Source organism: Lichenostomus cassidix, chromosome 4 (genome assembly GCF_008360975.1).
Source record: "Lichenostomus cassidix isolate B80296 chromosome 4, HeHo_3.0, whole genome shotgun sequence".
In the NCBI taxonomy this organism is placed as follows: Eukaryota; Metazoa; Chordata; class Aves; order Passeriformes; family Meliphagidae; genus Lichenostomus; species Lichenostomus cassidix.
In genome coordinates this window covers 59,486,998-59,502,534 of record NC_139484.1, presented here as the reverse complement: position 1 = coordinate 59,502,534, position 15,537 = coordinate 59,486,998, and the positions used below count along the sequence as shown (strand labels likewise).

Here is a 15,537-nt window from a genome sequence, read left to right as displayed (position 1 = left end):
TCGCCTTGTCCTGCAAAGCAGCGCTGCCGCCTCCTCCTCCTCCTCGCCGCCCTCCTCCTCCTCCCCGGCGGCACCTGACGCGCGGGGCTCCATCCCGCCCCCGGCCCGTCCGGCTCCTCCCGCCGCTCCCGGTGCGAGCGAAGCCGCGGAGCCGCCGGGCGCTGCCGGCCGTGCCCAGCGCAGCCCCCGGAGCATGCGAGGGCGGCGGGGCGGCTCGGACCGCGCTGCCCCCCCGGGCGGGCCGGCGGCGGGGCTGAGCGGCGGGGACAGCGGGGAAGGGGGGCAGCGCGGACGGACGGCGTGAAGCGGGCGGGGGGCAGCGCGTCCTGCCCTCCCTCCCTCTCTCCATCTCTCCCTCCCTCTCTCCATCTCTCCTTCCCTCCGTCCATCCCTCCCTCCGTCCATCCCCGCAGCCGGCCGGCGGAGCGAGGTGCGGAGCGTGTCTTGGCGGGGGCTGCCAGCCGGGGATCATGCCGGGGGAGCTGCGCCTCGGCACCGCTTTCTCCTCGCCCTCCATGGAGCCCGGACTTTCTCTACAATGACTTTCCCCGAGCTGAGCAATGGCAGCTTGAGTGGGAACCGGACGGGACAAGGCGGCCAGAGCGCTGCCAACCGGTCCTGGGGGCTGCAAGGGGAGGAGACCCCCGAGGGCAACGGCACCACGCTGACTTTCGCCTTGGATGTGCAGGCGGTGGGCGTCGGGGTCTTCCTGGCCGTCTTCATCCTCTCGGCCATCGTGGGCAACATCCTGGTCATCCTGTCGGTGGCTTGCAACCGGCACCTGCAGACTGTCACCAACTACTTCATCGTCAACCTGGCCATCGCCGACCTGCTGCTCAGCACCACTGTGCTGCCCTTCTCGGCCACCCTGGAGGTGTTGGGCTTCTGGGTGTTCGGCCGCATCTTCTGCAACATCTGGGCGGCGGTGGATGTGCTGTGCTGCTCTGCCTCCATCATGAGCCTGTGCATCATCTCCGTGGACAGGTATATCGGCGTCAAGTACTCCCTCAAGTACCCCACCATCATGACCGAGAGGAAGGCGGGGGTCATCCTCGTGGTGGTCTGGCTCTCCTCCATGGTCATCTCCATCGGGCCGCTGCTGGGCTGGAAGGAGCCGCCGCCGCCGGATGAGAGCATCTGCAGCATCACGGAGGAGCCGGGCTATGCCCTGTTCTCCTCCCTCTTCTCCTTCTACTTGCCCCTCATGGTCATCCTGGTGATGTACTTCAGGATCTACGTGGTGGCCAGGAGGACCACCCGCAGCCTGGAGGCAGGGGTCAAGAAGGAGAGGAACAAGTCCATGGAGGTGGTGCTGCGCATCCACTGCCGCAGCGTGCTCGAGGAGCCTCTCTCCAGCACCCGCAGCAAGGGGCACAACTTCAGGAGCTCCCTGTCCGTGAGGCTCCTCAAGTTCTCCCGGGAGAAAAAAGCAGCCAAGACTCTCGCCATCGTCGTGGGTGTCTTCATCCTCTGCTGGTTCCCCTTCTTCTTCATCCTGCCTTTTGGTAAGTGACCCCATGCCAGCCCCGCTGCCCGGGGCTGAGCACCTGGGGATCTGCTCCTTGGGACAAACTTTTTGGGACAAAACTCATGGAAATGAGGGATAAGTGACTGGTAGGTGAATAAACCAGCGATGAATTAAATTCAATTAATTAACACTTATTCAATATTTATTAACCAAAGTCATATAGTCAATCAAAGTAGATCGCAAATGAATAAAGTGGCAGCATAATAATTGCTTTAATTAATTCACTCTGTGTTCAGCATTTTAACTAACGAAGCTCAGGGTAAGGAGGAAGCAGCTCTCAAACAGGCTGTTTTTACAGCACAATGGTATCCAAAGAGTTTTGCTCTCTTCCCTTTCTCCCTGTTTGGGAGCTGCACCTGGATGTGTCTCTGTGGGTCCAGGGCTCCCATCTCTGTTGGAGATGAGTGAAGTTTTCTCCCTCCAAGGAGTGTGTCAGAGTCTGAAGCACAAATCTCAGTGACTTCCTGGGATGCTGTTTTTGGGCAGGGACCTGGAGCAGGACCAGCTGTTATCCATAAAGGTGATGGGTGAAGATCCCATGTGATTTTCCAGAGCTAATCCACCTCCCCCAGGAGCTGTGGCCGTGCTGTAGTGCCCCTGTGCTCGTTTAGGGCTGTCTCACAAGTTGTGCTCTGAAGTTTTGGCAAGTTTTTTGTGAGAAGGATGCGAGGCTGAGCAGGCACAGAGCCCACCGGGGATGTGTGATGTCCCAACCAACATCCCCTCCCAGCACCAGCAGCCCAGGATGAGCAGGGCAGCCAGTGCTCCTCATCCTGACAGCAGGCACCCAGCTCAGGGGACCTGATTAACCCTCTGGAATGCTGCAGCTAGACCTGAAGCGGGAAAGAAAGAGATTAAAATAACTCCTGAGTGTCAGCAGCAGCCTTGGCATAGAGCTCAGCAAAGCAGAGAGGTCTGTCGCTCCATCTGCCAGCTGGGACACACGTGTCCCACAGCCCACGGGGGACCTGTGTCCCACCAGCCCTGCTGGTGGCCAGGGGAACACTCAGTACAGCTGGGGCTGCACTTTTCTCAGGGTTTTTCAAATCCTCTTGCTCGGGGCTGCTTCTCAAGTCAGTGGAAAGAGCATCGTGACTCCAGGACAGATTTTGAGGTTCTCAGCTCCCTCCAGCACTGGGGTGTCTCCCTGGGCTGTGTCCCCAGGGACAGCTGGAGCCTAGGGCTGTCAGCCACCCTCCAGTGGGATAATTCACTCGATCAATGGTGCCCCGGGAGCTGAGGTGTCCCTGGAGTGGTGAATCAGGGCTGTGCATGTCTGCTCTCCCCGTGCTGCTGTCTGGTGCCTGTTTCCTCCAGTTTCTCCCTCTGGTGAGGATGGGATTTGGGGAGTTTATCTCAGCTCTCAGGGAGGGTGAAATCAGCGCTGTGAGGTATTTTCTCCCTGTGGGAGTGTTGCAGTTGGTGGTGTAACTCAGGCAGGGAGCAGTAAGGCTGCACTGAGCTCCTCTCCCTGCAAGACCCGAGAGGAATTATCCTGTTTGACCATGCCTCAGTTTCCCTTTCAGTGGTCAGGAGTGTTGGGGGGAGTGGAGGGAAGGTGGTGTAACCTGCAAATAAATAATTTGGAAATTGTGGGGCTCAGGGAGATGCCAGTATTTGCAGGCTGAGCTCTCTGGGCAGCCCCGTTCTGATACTCCCCTCCTTGGCCAAGCAGGGCAGGACCCAGCTCCAAACCTCATTTGCACCTTTACACCTTAAAATCATGGAATCACAGAATGGTTTGGGATGGAAGAGACCTTAAAGGTCGTCTAGTTCCAACCACCTGACAATCTTTCATCTAATGAAGCTAAAAATCAGAATCCTGTGCCTCTGAGTTACAGTACTTAGAAATAGAGAAAACAGGCAAACACTAGCCAGTAGAAAAAAAATTTATTTTGTTTTACCATATCTGTTCTGCCTTGAAACTCTTCAGCCAGCTTCTGTGCTGATGTAAATCAGAGAAGTCAGAGGAGGCACACTGATTTCCACCAGCTAAAAATCCAAACTTCATACTTTCTGTACCTCCCATGAACCCATTTCTGCTTCCTCCAAGCACACAACTTGCCAAGTCCTTTATAAACACAGCTTTGATCTTTACTTCCTGCCGTATTATATGTAGAATATAAACACTGCAAAAGTTCATTTATTTTATGACTACAGAATATTCTGCTTCTGATTTCCCCCCCTTTAATTAATTGCAATTTCCTATTCAAATCTGAGATCGTTCAGTGCTCAGGAGACAGGTCTGAAACTTGCAGAAATTAGTAATTTTACTGCAAATCCATAAACTGAAACATGCTGGGGCTAATTCTCCTAGAAGAGAAGGTTGTAAGTGGTAAAGTAGAATGAGTTTATTTATTTCATTAGACAAAATTAGGTGAAAGAATTTGGGACCAACTGAAAATTGCATTGGCGCACACATTAAATGAAAGTGAAACTCCCGTGAAAAACAAAATAACTTCCAATTGAAATGTATTGTTTCAACTCAGGAGTAAATGGGAATTTGTTTATAAAGTCAGTATTCAGAGACATTTCAAATTGAGCTTTCAAATCGCATCAAAGTGAAATGAATAAGTGATCTATTTTCTTCTGAAAATATCCAAACGTTTTGACTTTTTTTTTCTCTCTTTGACATGGATTTGCAAGAAGTCATCATTGAGTCACACTGTTCACCGATGTCTGATTAAATTTTTTAGCAAAAGTAAATTTTTCAAGTGATAAAAGACTCTCAGCTCCACTTAAAAGTCCCTCAGCACTTGGAAACTTCGTACTCACTCTGTTCTTGGTGTCTCTGCATACATCCTTGCAACTCTCTGCAGAATAATTCCCACATTAGTTACACAGGTCTAATATTCATCACGTCGATGCTGAAAAGCTGAAATAACCCAAAATTTTGAATAATAGGAGCTACGTTTGTGCTAAATGCTGCCAGCTGTTTCTCCTTGCTTAATAACTACAATGGTTTTTCTTTAAATCAGCTCCAGCTCCCTGATACCTCCACAGTCAGTTTATCAGCTGAGTAATTTAACTCCCTCTTGGATGTGTGATCACAGTCCCTGATGTTATCACCAGGAGTTTAAATACAATTAACAGCTTCTGTGGCTAATGAGGATCTTTAAGCAGTGGGTTGTTCAACCCCAGATGAAATCCTAGTTTGTAGCTCATGTTTAGGTTGTGTCTTTGCCAGATGTGCCGTGGAGCTCCAAGCTGCTGTCAGGAGATCCTGGGAGGTGGTTCTGGGGTTGTGGCAGAACCACAGCCTCTTCCCTGAGCAAACATCTGCCAAGAGGATATAAGTAGAGACTTTCCAGAGATTTAGGACCAGGAGTTTCAAGGCTGGTTTGTAGCACAGGGTTCATCTCCCTTTGGTTGTCTCAGACTGTGGAGATTATCAAAGAACTTGGCTGGGAGATTTGGGACTGTTCACCTGGAGAAGAGAAGAGAGAAGGTCTGGAGAGACCTTCCAGCACCTTCCAGTGCCTAAATGAGCCTGATAAAAAGGAGGAAGAACTATTTCTTACATGGGCAGGAAGTGATAGGATGAGGGGCAGTGTTTTTAAACTGACAGAGGACAGAGTTAGACGGGATTTTGGGAAGAAATTCCTCCCTGTCAGGGTGGGGAGGTCCTAGCACAGGTTGCCCACAGAAGTTCTGGCTACCCCTGGATCCCTGGAAGTGTCCAAGGCCAGGTTGGAGCAATCTGGTCTATGGAAGGTGTCCCTGCCCATGTCATGGGTGGTGTTGAAGGTCCTTTCCAACCCAAACCATAGCACATTTCTATCACTACAAAAACATCCAGGCACAGCTAATGAGCTGATGGTGTCTGCACTGCAGGTATTTGAAGAAAAGTGGGATATACCCTAGTCTGGATTTTTTACTCGATGATTTCAGAGGGGTTTTTCAACTTTAACAATTCTGTGACCCTACAGAGGCTTCACTGGCTCTTCTGCTAATGGAAAATCATGTTAAAAGTTAGTGTGCCAGTGGTGCCACCTGCGCACAAAACCAGAACCCCCACAGGTAGGTAATGACTGCTTTCTCAAATCTGATCCAAAAGGAAGGAAGTAAGAATAGGAGGAGGGATGGAGGTTGATTCCCATCACTCTTCAGCTGGGGAGAACATGAAGTCAGTGTGATTCCTCAGACAGCACAATCCCAGGAGTGGAAGTAAAGATCTTCTCCTTCAGCACCCCAGAAGCATACAGAGGAAACAACCATCCCTTGGGATCAGGGATGGACTAGCTGGTAGCCAGGATGGTGATTTACATACCTCAGTCTTTCTCAGGAATGGTTATTATTCTTTGGATTTGGTCAGAAATCAAGGCTGGAGTGAGAAAGGCACATGGTGACACCATGGTTAGTGCCACACAAGGGTGAAGACCACAACTTGAGCCTCCCTTCACTGTGCCCATCCACAGCAGGTTACCCAGACCAGGAAAGACTGAAAAGATCCTTCAGAATGGAGAAAACCCTCCAGACTGACAGTCTGATATTTGCCTTGGGTTGGTGACTTGCTGTGTTTGCTGTATAAGGTGCTGCTCATTTCCAGGTATGATTCACAAAAACTGTACTGCCTTTTCCACCTGCAGCCTGAAGGAAAGGCAGCTGCTACACCAGCCAGGCTCTGAAAGGTCTCCTTCAAGCCAAATCATAAATATATTTGTAGATGCTGTTTGACATAAGGCAGGAGTCCTTTCACAAAGCAGAACCATAGCTGTGCTCAACTTCAGGAACTTGAAAAAAAATGGTGGGGAAAGCACTGCAGGTGAAAGTACATTTCAACCCCAGTCACATTTGAAAAAGTGCTAAAAGTGCTCCAACATCACAAGTTCCTTTAAAAATGGATAGATGGGTAAAGGAGTGGAAACTTTTATATTCTCCCTCACAGAAGAAAGGTTCAAAGCAGGCTCAGCCCCTGGTTAGACATCTGAAAACTCTAAAAATCCACCACAAGACACAATCCCGGAAAAACCCAAACTTCTTTAGTGTTGTTGTGCACAGGAGGACCTGATAAAAAACAGTGATTTGAAAGTAGGAGGAGGAAAGAAGATTTAATTACTTTCATTGTCAGGGCAGTTCCTTGTATCTCCTGGAATTCTCTGAGATACGGTGGAAGAGGCAGATTTGACATGGAAAAAGGAATGCAGATTGCTCTGGAATAATTTTCCATGGCCCAGAGCATGGGATGAACCATTCCATCTGCCACGTGTCTCCCATTGGTGCTGGTTTGTGGGAACCACACATTGATTAAAATCACCAGCAAAGACATGAAGCCTTAAAAGCTGCTGGGTACCAAGCTCTGGTTGGATTTGTGGAACATCCTCCAGGCAAGGAGCACCACAGGATGTTTCCATCAAATGGGCAAATTCATGAAATTATAGGGGATGGATGGAGGGATGGAGGGATGGATGGATGGATGGATGGATGGATGGATGGATGGGATAAAGGGATGGATGGGATAAATGGATGGGATAAATGGATGGATGGATGGATGGATGGGATAAATGAATGGATGGGATAAATGGATGGATGGGATAAATGGATGGGATAAATGGATGGATGGATGGATGGATGGATGGGATAAATGGATGGATGGGATAAATAGATGGGATAAATGGATGGATGGGATAAATGGATGGGATAAATGGATGGATGGGATAAATGGATGGGATAAATGGATGGATGGATGGATGGATGGATGGATGGATGGATGGATGGATGGATGGATGGATGGATCTTCCAGCCCATCTCCCTTTCTCAAGAACACTTGGCCCCAAACCATTCCTGAACCATTGCGAGACTATTCTTAAAGCATTAAAATGAGGGGATATCCATTGCTTTCCCTGAAAAATCCTGCGTTTTCTTCAGAGTGTCCCTCAGAAGTAATTTCTGCTTCTCCTTTTCCCACTCGGGGTGTCTGCAATAACATCAGGGTTGTGTTGTAGCCTGCCAGAGTGTCATTCCTAGGGTGTGACAGCAGAGTGTGTGCAGTGGGGACAGCACAGGGACATGTGGGGGCATGCAGCCCTCTGGGATGGCTCTTGAGGAACAGCAGATTCTCCTGCAGTGATTGTGCCTGTCTAGAGAAACTCTGTGGAGAAACACCCTGGGAGCTGGGTTTGTCTCCAGGGAAAACACATGCAGGAGGGCACAGGAGAGAATTACAAGTAGGCACATGGATAACGAGCCTGTGAGTAAATTTTGCAGCCAAAGCATCATACAGTGTCTATTCCTTCTGTGTGCCCAAGTGCAGAAGACACCGGGGTGCAGAAAAACTCTATGTTTGTTTGGAAATAATGAGCCAAAAACAATTATTTGGAGCCCAAATAAGTGTTTCCTACCCATTACCTGTGTGGGAAGCCAGAGATGGACAGAGGGGCTCAGAGCAGTTTTTGCACTTATAACAGATGTCTCATTCTGGACCTCAATTAACGATTTGGACACCCAAATTTGAACATCTGCTCTGCTGCTGCCTGGCCAAAGCAATGCAGTGACTGGGAATAGGACCCAGATATTCCATGGTTTGTGTATGGGATTACTCTGCTTGCAGTCCACCCACCACACCAACAAATAAAACTATTTAAAGCCAAATGTCCATTTTTATACAGCAGAGTCCTGACGCATCTCGAGGCAGTTGCTATAAGGGATGTGCCACAAACAGGGAAAAAATAGACCCTGAAAAACTTGAAACTACTGGGATTTAGTGAGCAAAATGTTACGAAATGTCTCAACGGGAGTTTCGTAACCAATACCAGAACACACCACAGAACATTAAATTTATCTATATTGAGCTGGGTCTGATGGTTTTATTATATTTAACAAAACAAGTGTATTTCCTTGGGAAAGCAACCTGTATTATTTTCTGATTGATCAATAGGAGTTTTCCCTGCTGTGATTGCTGTTCTGTATTTTAGATAGGGCTGATAGTACCTTTTAACATTATGGGACCTAAATGGAATGAAGTCCCAGTTTCTGGTGTCAAACATTATTTGTTAGGTAAAGTTTTCCATTCTGTCTCTCTGCAACAAGCTGAGTTTGTCCTGCTAAAAGTGAGACAACATGAGATGGACAAACCTGGGAAAGATAACAGGCAAAACCCAGAGTTTGGTTCTTGAGGTCTCTTTGCAGGTGAAAAGCAGGAGGTTTATTTACATCTTTCATTATGGGATAACTTGATCCTTGCTGTGTCAAGAGGATTCTATGATTCTAGTTTTGAATCAGTGAATCAGCTTTGTTCACTGATTAGGATGATGTTTAGGAAGAATTTGTTCATGGAAAAGGTGGTCAAACACTGGCACAGCTGCCCAGGGCAGTGGTGGAACCCCCAAATCCCTGGAGGGATTTAAAAGCCATGTGGATGTGGCACTTGGAATTGTTGGATTCTGTGATCTAGGAGGGCATTTCCAGCCTAAATGATTCTGTGATTCTGTGATTCTGTGGTTCTACTTCTGCCTGCCCTGTGTTCCCTGATTTGGTGCTCTATGAAACTGTCACACAGCAGGCTGTACTTCTCCCTGCACCATAATTTATGGGTGAGATCAGCCCAGGGATGGATTAACTGGAGTGGCTGGAACAGGATATGGGTTTTTAGCTGCTCCTAATGAATAGGCTTTCTCCAAGAGGGCTTGTAGCTGATGGGTTTGGAGCCAAGCCCGAGAACCACAGATCTGGTGGCAGAAAACCAACTGCCAGCTCGATCAAGAGAGGGCATTTCCTCCTCCTGGGCAGTTTCCAGCCCGAGGCAATTCACAGCTCAGTCATTAAGGCCCCTGAAATGCAACTTTTATTTTTACCCCCTGCAGTAGCTGGGCGAAAAAAATTTTAAAAGGAACATTTACAAGGGATTCCTGCTGGGGGAAATCCCTGAATTGGACAAGTCCAAGCTGCCTTTCGTGTAGTTCACAGTGAGCACATTGATGGCATTCAGTTAAGGAAGATCAGCAGGAGATAGGGAATACAGGACTGGCCTCAGAGAGCTCACTCCAACACAAATCTGCCCCAGAAGTGTGCCTGGAGCTGTAGGAACATAGGATTGTTGGTGCCACTTGGTTTTAGGACCTAGAATCGGACCTGCTCCTCTTGTGTCCAGTAGGTTGTTTATTTTTCCTGGTTAATGGGATCTGTATTTCCCCCAGCAAGTCAGAGGCTGGAGTAAATCACAGAGGTTTCCCTTCCTGATCTCTTGAATTAAAGAACTCCTGGCTGTATTCCCCTGCAGGGCTGTAGGAATGAAGCTGCAAACCTTCCAAAAATTATCCATGATGGGAAAAAATAGAGGCATAAGGAAGCTCTGCAAGAGATCCTCAATTAAAGGATCAATTATGTAAACTGTGAGCAGGGAACAGACCCCACTGCATAAGAACTCTGCCCCAGACTTTGCTGGAAGGGCTGTGCCAGAGCTCAGTAAAGGAGACAGGAGCAAGAGCTTGGTGAAAGCATTTAGGTGGAGAAAAGATAAAAAAGAAACTTGTTTAGAATTAGGGAAAATCATATTCTAAGCCTAAAAGCGATGGTTTGTAGCATAGAGACAGTGAGGAATGGGGGTATCTTTGTTAGGGCAGCAGGACCAGGAAAGGGACAGGAATGTCCCCTGCAGCAGGAGGATGAGATGGAGCCAGGCATTGCTGAGGGGAGGATGTCACCAGCACAGTGGGTTTGTGTCATGTCTCATCCCTGGCTGTTTTCCAGCTCAAATTTCCTCAGACCAGCTCCATGAATCACTGAGAAACAGCTCAAGAGTTATGACAGGGATCATGGAGGGCACTGACCCCAAAATCCAGAGACTCAGCTTTGAGCCCCTAGGTCACCAGATGAAGCTGGCAATGGTGTTATTTCTTGCCCTCTCACCTGAGTGCCATCCAGGGGACCTGACACCTGTCTTCTTCCCCAGCTGTGTTCTCAGAAATGCAATTTGGAAGGGCACAGGGCACACCCAGGACACAGCAGTGGTGGCACCATCAGCTGCTCCTTGTTCTGGGTTCAGAGCAGCTTCCAGCTCTTGAACCTCAGCCTTTGAAGTCCTCTCAGAAACACTTGCCAAACTGCACCAGAAAGGCTTTTCAGCCATGGGCTCTTTCTGTTCCCAGGGTCCATTCCATAGGAGTTATCTGGAAAACTGTGAGGATGTGATGTGAAGTCCAGCTGGCAGCCAGCCACAGGCTTGTGGGGATTTGGGGAAACCAAACAGAGTGACTTTACATCACGCTGTTTTCTGTGTATTCCTCACTCAGATTATCATAGAATCAAGGAATGGTTTGGGTTGGACCCTAAATCCCATCCAATTCCACCCCCTTACCATGGGCAGGGACACCTTCCACTATCCCAAATTGCTCCAAGCCACATCCAGTCTGTCCTTGAACACTTCCAGGGATTCAGGAGCAGCCACAGCTTCTCCAGGCACCTTTTGCCAGGGGCTCCCCACCTTCTCAGTAACAAAAAAGAGGAAGAAGTAGGAAAGGGCAGCACTTTCCAAATATTGCATCTCTCCCTTTCCTCTGCCTTGCAAAAGCCAGATCATTTGGGATTAAATCATGATGTGCTTCACTTCCAGGGGCACCACACAGTTGCAGCACTTCTGGGCTCTTTGCTGACAGATCTATCCAAGATCCTCCATGGTGCACAAGCCCATCAGCCACATGCTTCAGCCTCCTCTGTGTCAGGGGCTGTGCAAACAGTAGTGTTATTTCTAGGCTGGAGCAGCTCAGACTAGTGGATCCAGATGGATGTGGGAGGTAGGAGAGCACCCAGTAGTATCTGCATGCAGGCAGACTGCAGTTTTGCCAGCATTTAGGCAAAGGAGTAGGGAATAGTGGTGCAGATAGCTTCTGTTCTCCTGGGAAAGCCACCCATGAGAAGGGAACAATTCCCATTGCATCTCATCACCTCCCTCACCACCTCTCCCTCCCTGGGTCTCCTTCCCTGAACACCTCCTTGATCAGTGCTTCCCTTGTCACCCAGGGCTCTGATAGACAAAAAATGTCATTATTTCTGGTGGGCAGGTAGACAAAGAAATGGGGAGCAGACTGAAGGTGAGGATTTCTGTGCAGAGCTGTCTATGAGCAGTTGCATGTCTCATCTCCTGTTATTGTCCATGCCTAACAGAGCTTGATTGCTCACCAGGTTTGGATTGCAATTTGCTTCCCTAAAACATGCCCCAGTGCTGTCCCTAGGGAAGATGAGGAAACCATGTGGGGTTTAGGTTGCAAAACAGGACCTAGAGAAGCCCCATGCTCTTCTAGAAGGACAACCAGAGACCAGGAGGAGCATCCCAGGGCATTTATTTGCAGTGGTACAAGACACTTAGGCAACCTCTCTGCAATTTCAGGTGACCTGGATTACACCCTGGATTGCTTTCCCAAGAAATTAAAAAGAAAACCAGACCCCTTTGTGTGAAACACATCCAGTAAACTCCTCACATGAACATTTCTTTCTCCATCCCATGCTCTGGAGTGTAAGATTTGCTCTGCAGCTTGGTTTCTTGGCATGTTGTCTTGTTCTCACACACACCTTTCCACCAGTGGATTCTGAAGATGTGTCCTGAAAATTTAAAATAAAGGGGTCATTTCTGCCTGAGAGGAGCCAGTCTGGCTTCCTTCACAGCACTGCCAAGCATTGAAGGGCACACATTTGCTCCAGGGCAGGAATAGTAGGAAACATATATGAGTCTCTGAAGGAAGGGTTTAATTTTTGCTGACAGGCAGAGATAGAGAAGAAAAGTAATTTTTTTAATTTACTGGTCTGACCTGGCTGTTTCTTCTGTAGTCTCCATCACTTGGCCTGTGCTCCAGGAAAGCAGGACCCTACTGACTTCCTAAATTGATGGAAAACATGAAATTGCCAGCCAGTTTGGCCTACCTATTCAGGACAGGTAGTGACAGTAAGGTGTTGACAGGGTGATGGTGAACACAAAGCTTGTCCCATCACAGCTTTAGGTCTTTGCCCACCTACTGATGCTGAGATGTGAGAATCAGCTCAGAAACACCCAAGGCCAGGTTGGATGGGGCTCAGAGCACCCTGGAAGGTGTTCCTGTCCATAGCAGGGGGTTGGAACTGGATGATCTTCAAGGTCCCTTCCAACCCAAACCATTCTGTGATTCGGTGATTCTACAACACATGTGATGCTCAGACTCTTCCTGGGATTAATTAGCATCCCTTAACGACCCCAGTGGGCAGCATGGCTGCAGGTGTTCTACAGGAAGGATCCATGAACTTCCCCCAAAGGTCAGGGGAATGAGGACGTGGGTGGTTTAGTTCTCCTGCTGCAACGACAGGGCAAGGGAAAGTATTTGCATTCAAAACAGAGCTTTCCCAGTGTCTGTGACTGCTCGAGTCACAGGCAGGGAGGGAAGGGGGCTGAGTGGAGAGTGTTTACATGAAATGGGGCCATCAGCCTGTCAGGATGAATTGCACACGTTCAGCTGGAAAAGGTCTGTTCCTTCCCTGTGTACTCTCGCTGCACACCCCTCAGCAAGCACTCAGAGAAACCACAGGTGATTAAATTAACAGCCTAATGTATGGAACAAAAATAATTTGCTCCAAAACCAAGCATTTACTGCTCAAAACAGAGCTGGGTGACTCACAGCAGAATTCAGATCAGCCCCTGGAGAGCAACACTGCAGAAATATCATCACATCTGCCATCCCACCAAGTGCATTGGCAATCCCTCAGGTGCCTTCTTCCTTCATGGATCTTCATCTTCTTCTCCCTTTTCCTGTTTCTCCTCTTCTCTGTACCCCTCTGTGGTTGAAGTGAGGCCACAGAGGCAGCTGCCATCATTTTGAGAAGGGATTGACTGCCACTGCAGATCCCCCTGGCTCAGCTGTGATCCCATTCAAAGTCACTTGAGCTTCTTGTGTGTCCCAGTCCCTGAACTTCTGCTGCTGTGCCTTTGGAGAGGCCATTCTGGATCTCATTGCATCCAGTTCTTGGAAACTTTATTGTTTGCAGTGGGAACATATCCGTGCCTCCTTGCAAATTCATCATTTTGTGTCCATAACATCTTCCTTGAGTTCCTTGGCTTTCACCCTTCTGGCAGACAGCTGCTCAGAGGTCTTCTCCCCCTGTAGCCTCTTTTTGTTGAACAAGCTAAAATCCATCCCACCTAATGAGCTGCTCATGCATTTACCATCCATATTCCCTCACTGATCCATCTGGAAATACTTCCCTTTAGATCACTGGTGCTTTGGGAGACCAATCTTGTGCTTTACACTCAAACTCTTCAAGATTCACCAGGCAAATGGGTGTCTGGCAAGCAGTTCTGTGTGGTAATAACTCTGCTGTCTCTGTTAGCAAAGGTCCTGACAGATCACACTTCCCACCTGGAGAAGAGATGGAGAAGAGAACCACCCAGACTGTGCTGCTGGATGTCCCCTGTGGTTGACTCCATGCAGGCCATGCAGCTTTGGTGCTCTGCCTGTTAATTTGGCCCTGGGTTTGGACAATTCTGGGTCCTGCCACAGACATCTCCAGGGAAAAGTGTCTGAAAAATAAATGGTTGCTACCTGCCATGCCCAAGCTAACGCACAGGGTTCATTTCATAAGCCCTCTTTTTCACTGCTGTTTTGTGCCATATAAAGGACTTTCCATAGGACCTTCCTTCCAAACACAGCTGGAAACATCTGCCCAGGTCACTGGAGGAGTCACACCTCAAAGACTTGAGGTCCACATCTGGCAGTGCTGAAATCTGGATGAAGAAATGCAGCTCCACTGCCAGATGTGAGTCATCCTCCCTCTCCAACACTGCCTGGTGATCACCCAGGGTCAACCACCTCAGGAAAATGGTCTGGGGAAGTCCATTTTTCTATTTCCCTATTTATTTATTGACACTTCCAAATGCCTTCCTCTCACTCTTCTTCTCCAGCCCAGGAGTGACTGCATTTCAAGTTCACAGGGGACCAAGGAACCTTTATTCTATTCCCAACTGCATCATCAAGGAGACAGTTCTACCACACAGGTTTGAAAAAGGTGTCACAGAGTCCATGAGAAATCACTTTCCTTGTGAAGACACAGAGGGACTGAGCCAGCAATAGGTGAGGAGACCCCTCAGGGGTCTAGCAGGTACCCATGCTGGGGGCACTTTTAAGAGCTCTGAAAAGCAGGACACTGAATTTAGGTGTCTGCACTGGGGTCACCACTCTTGTCACCCTGGCACCTGGAGAGATCTGTGTACCCAGAGATTGTTTTCTTCCTTCACAAGGTTAAATCCTTCCTCCTTGAGTGGCTGTTGGTCTCCACCCTGCTCTGAATTTCTCCTTTTTTTGGTCTCAATTCTGCTGGTGCTAGGCTGGCCACTCAGAAAATCTTCAGCACTAGCAAGTTTTCCCTTTTTTTCCATCCTCTCCTTGGTTATCCTGATTGCTTGTTGCTCCATTTCATCCCCTGCAGGAAACAGGAACGCTATGGCAGGTTTGGACAGGTTAAACTGGAGTTTGGGCCCTGCAGATTTCAGCAAAAACCACCAAGGCTGACATCAGCACAAAGCAATCCATTCCCCCAAATCCTGGCACGGAGTAAAACCCATCCCACTAGACAGATGTTTCCATTAAATTTGGGAATGTCCACAAAACCACTCAGAAAAGGCCCACAAATGAAAAGCAAACTGAGCTGTTTATTGCCATTAACAAACAGGGAAAAAGAAAAAACAACCCAAACAAACAGCAAAACAACAGAGAATGCAAGAATGTGATCACTTGGGAACAATCCATTATTTGTTATTCCTGCTAATAAAATCTATTTGGACTGCAGTTGCATCCAGGATTATGTGTGTAGGAGCTGGAATTCCTATAGTAAAAAGGTGATTCCTCACTGCAAAGACTTCACTGCCTTGTTTTTGTGAGTTCAGCTGTACAAATCGTTGACCACTGGGCACCATTAGGTTGTGGGGCAACCACAAGTGGTCCACAGCAGATGCACAGAAGAATATCAAGCTTGAAAATGTGTATGTTTTCAATGAAAGGATGGCTAATGAGGTTGTGGAAGCACCCAGGGGAGATCCAGAAGGCTGATAATGG

At 48.5% G+C, this 15,537-nt stretch overlaps 1 protein-coding gene across 1 annotated transcript in view; it reads left to right on the top strand.

The window, feature by feature from the left end:
* The first annotated feature begins 75 nt into the window (after positions 1 to 75).
* ADRA1D (adrenoceptor alpha 1D) overlaps positions 76 to 15,537 on the top strand; it is a 40,123-nt gene continuing 24,661 nt past the window's right edge. Inside the window, exon 1 of the mRNA XM_085059502.1 lies at positions 76 to 1,505. Within this exon, the coding sequence (XP_084915628.1) occupies positions 539 to 1,505 (967 nt within the window). The 5' untranslated portion in view covers positions 76 to 538. The remainder of the gene's footprint in view (positions 1,506 to 15,537) is intronic.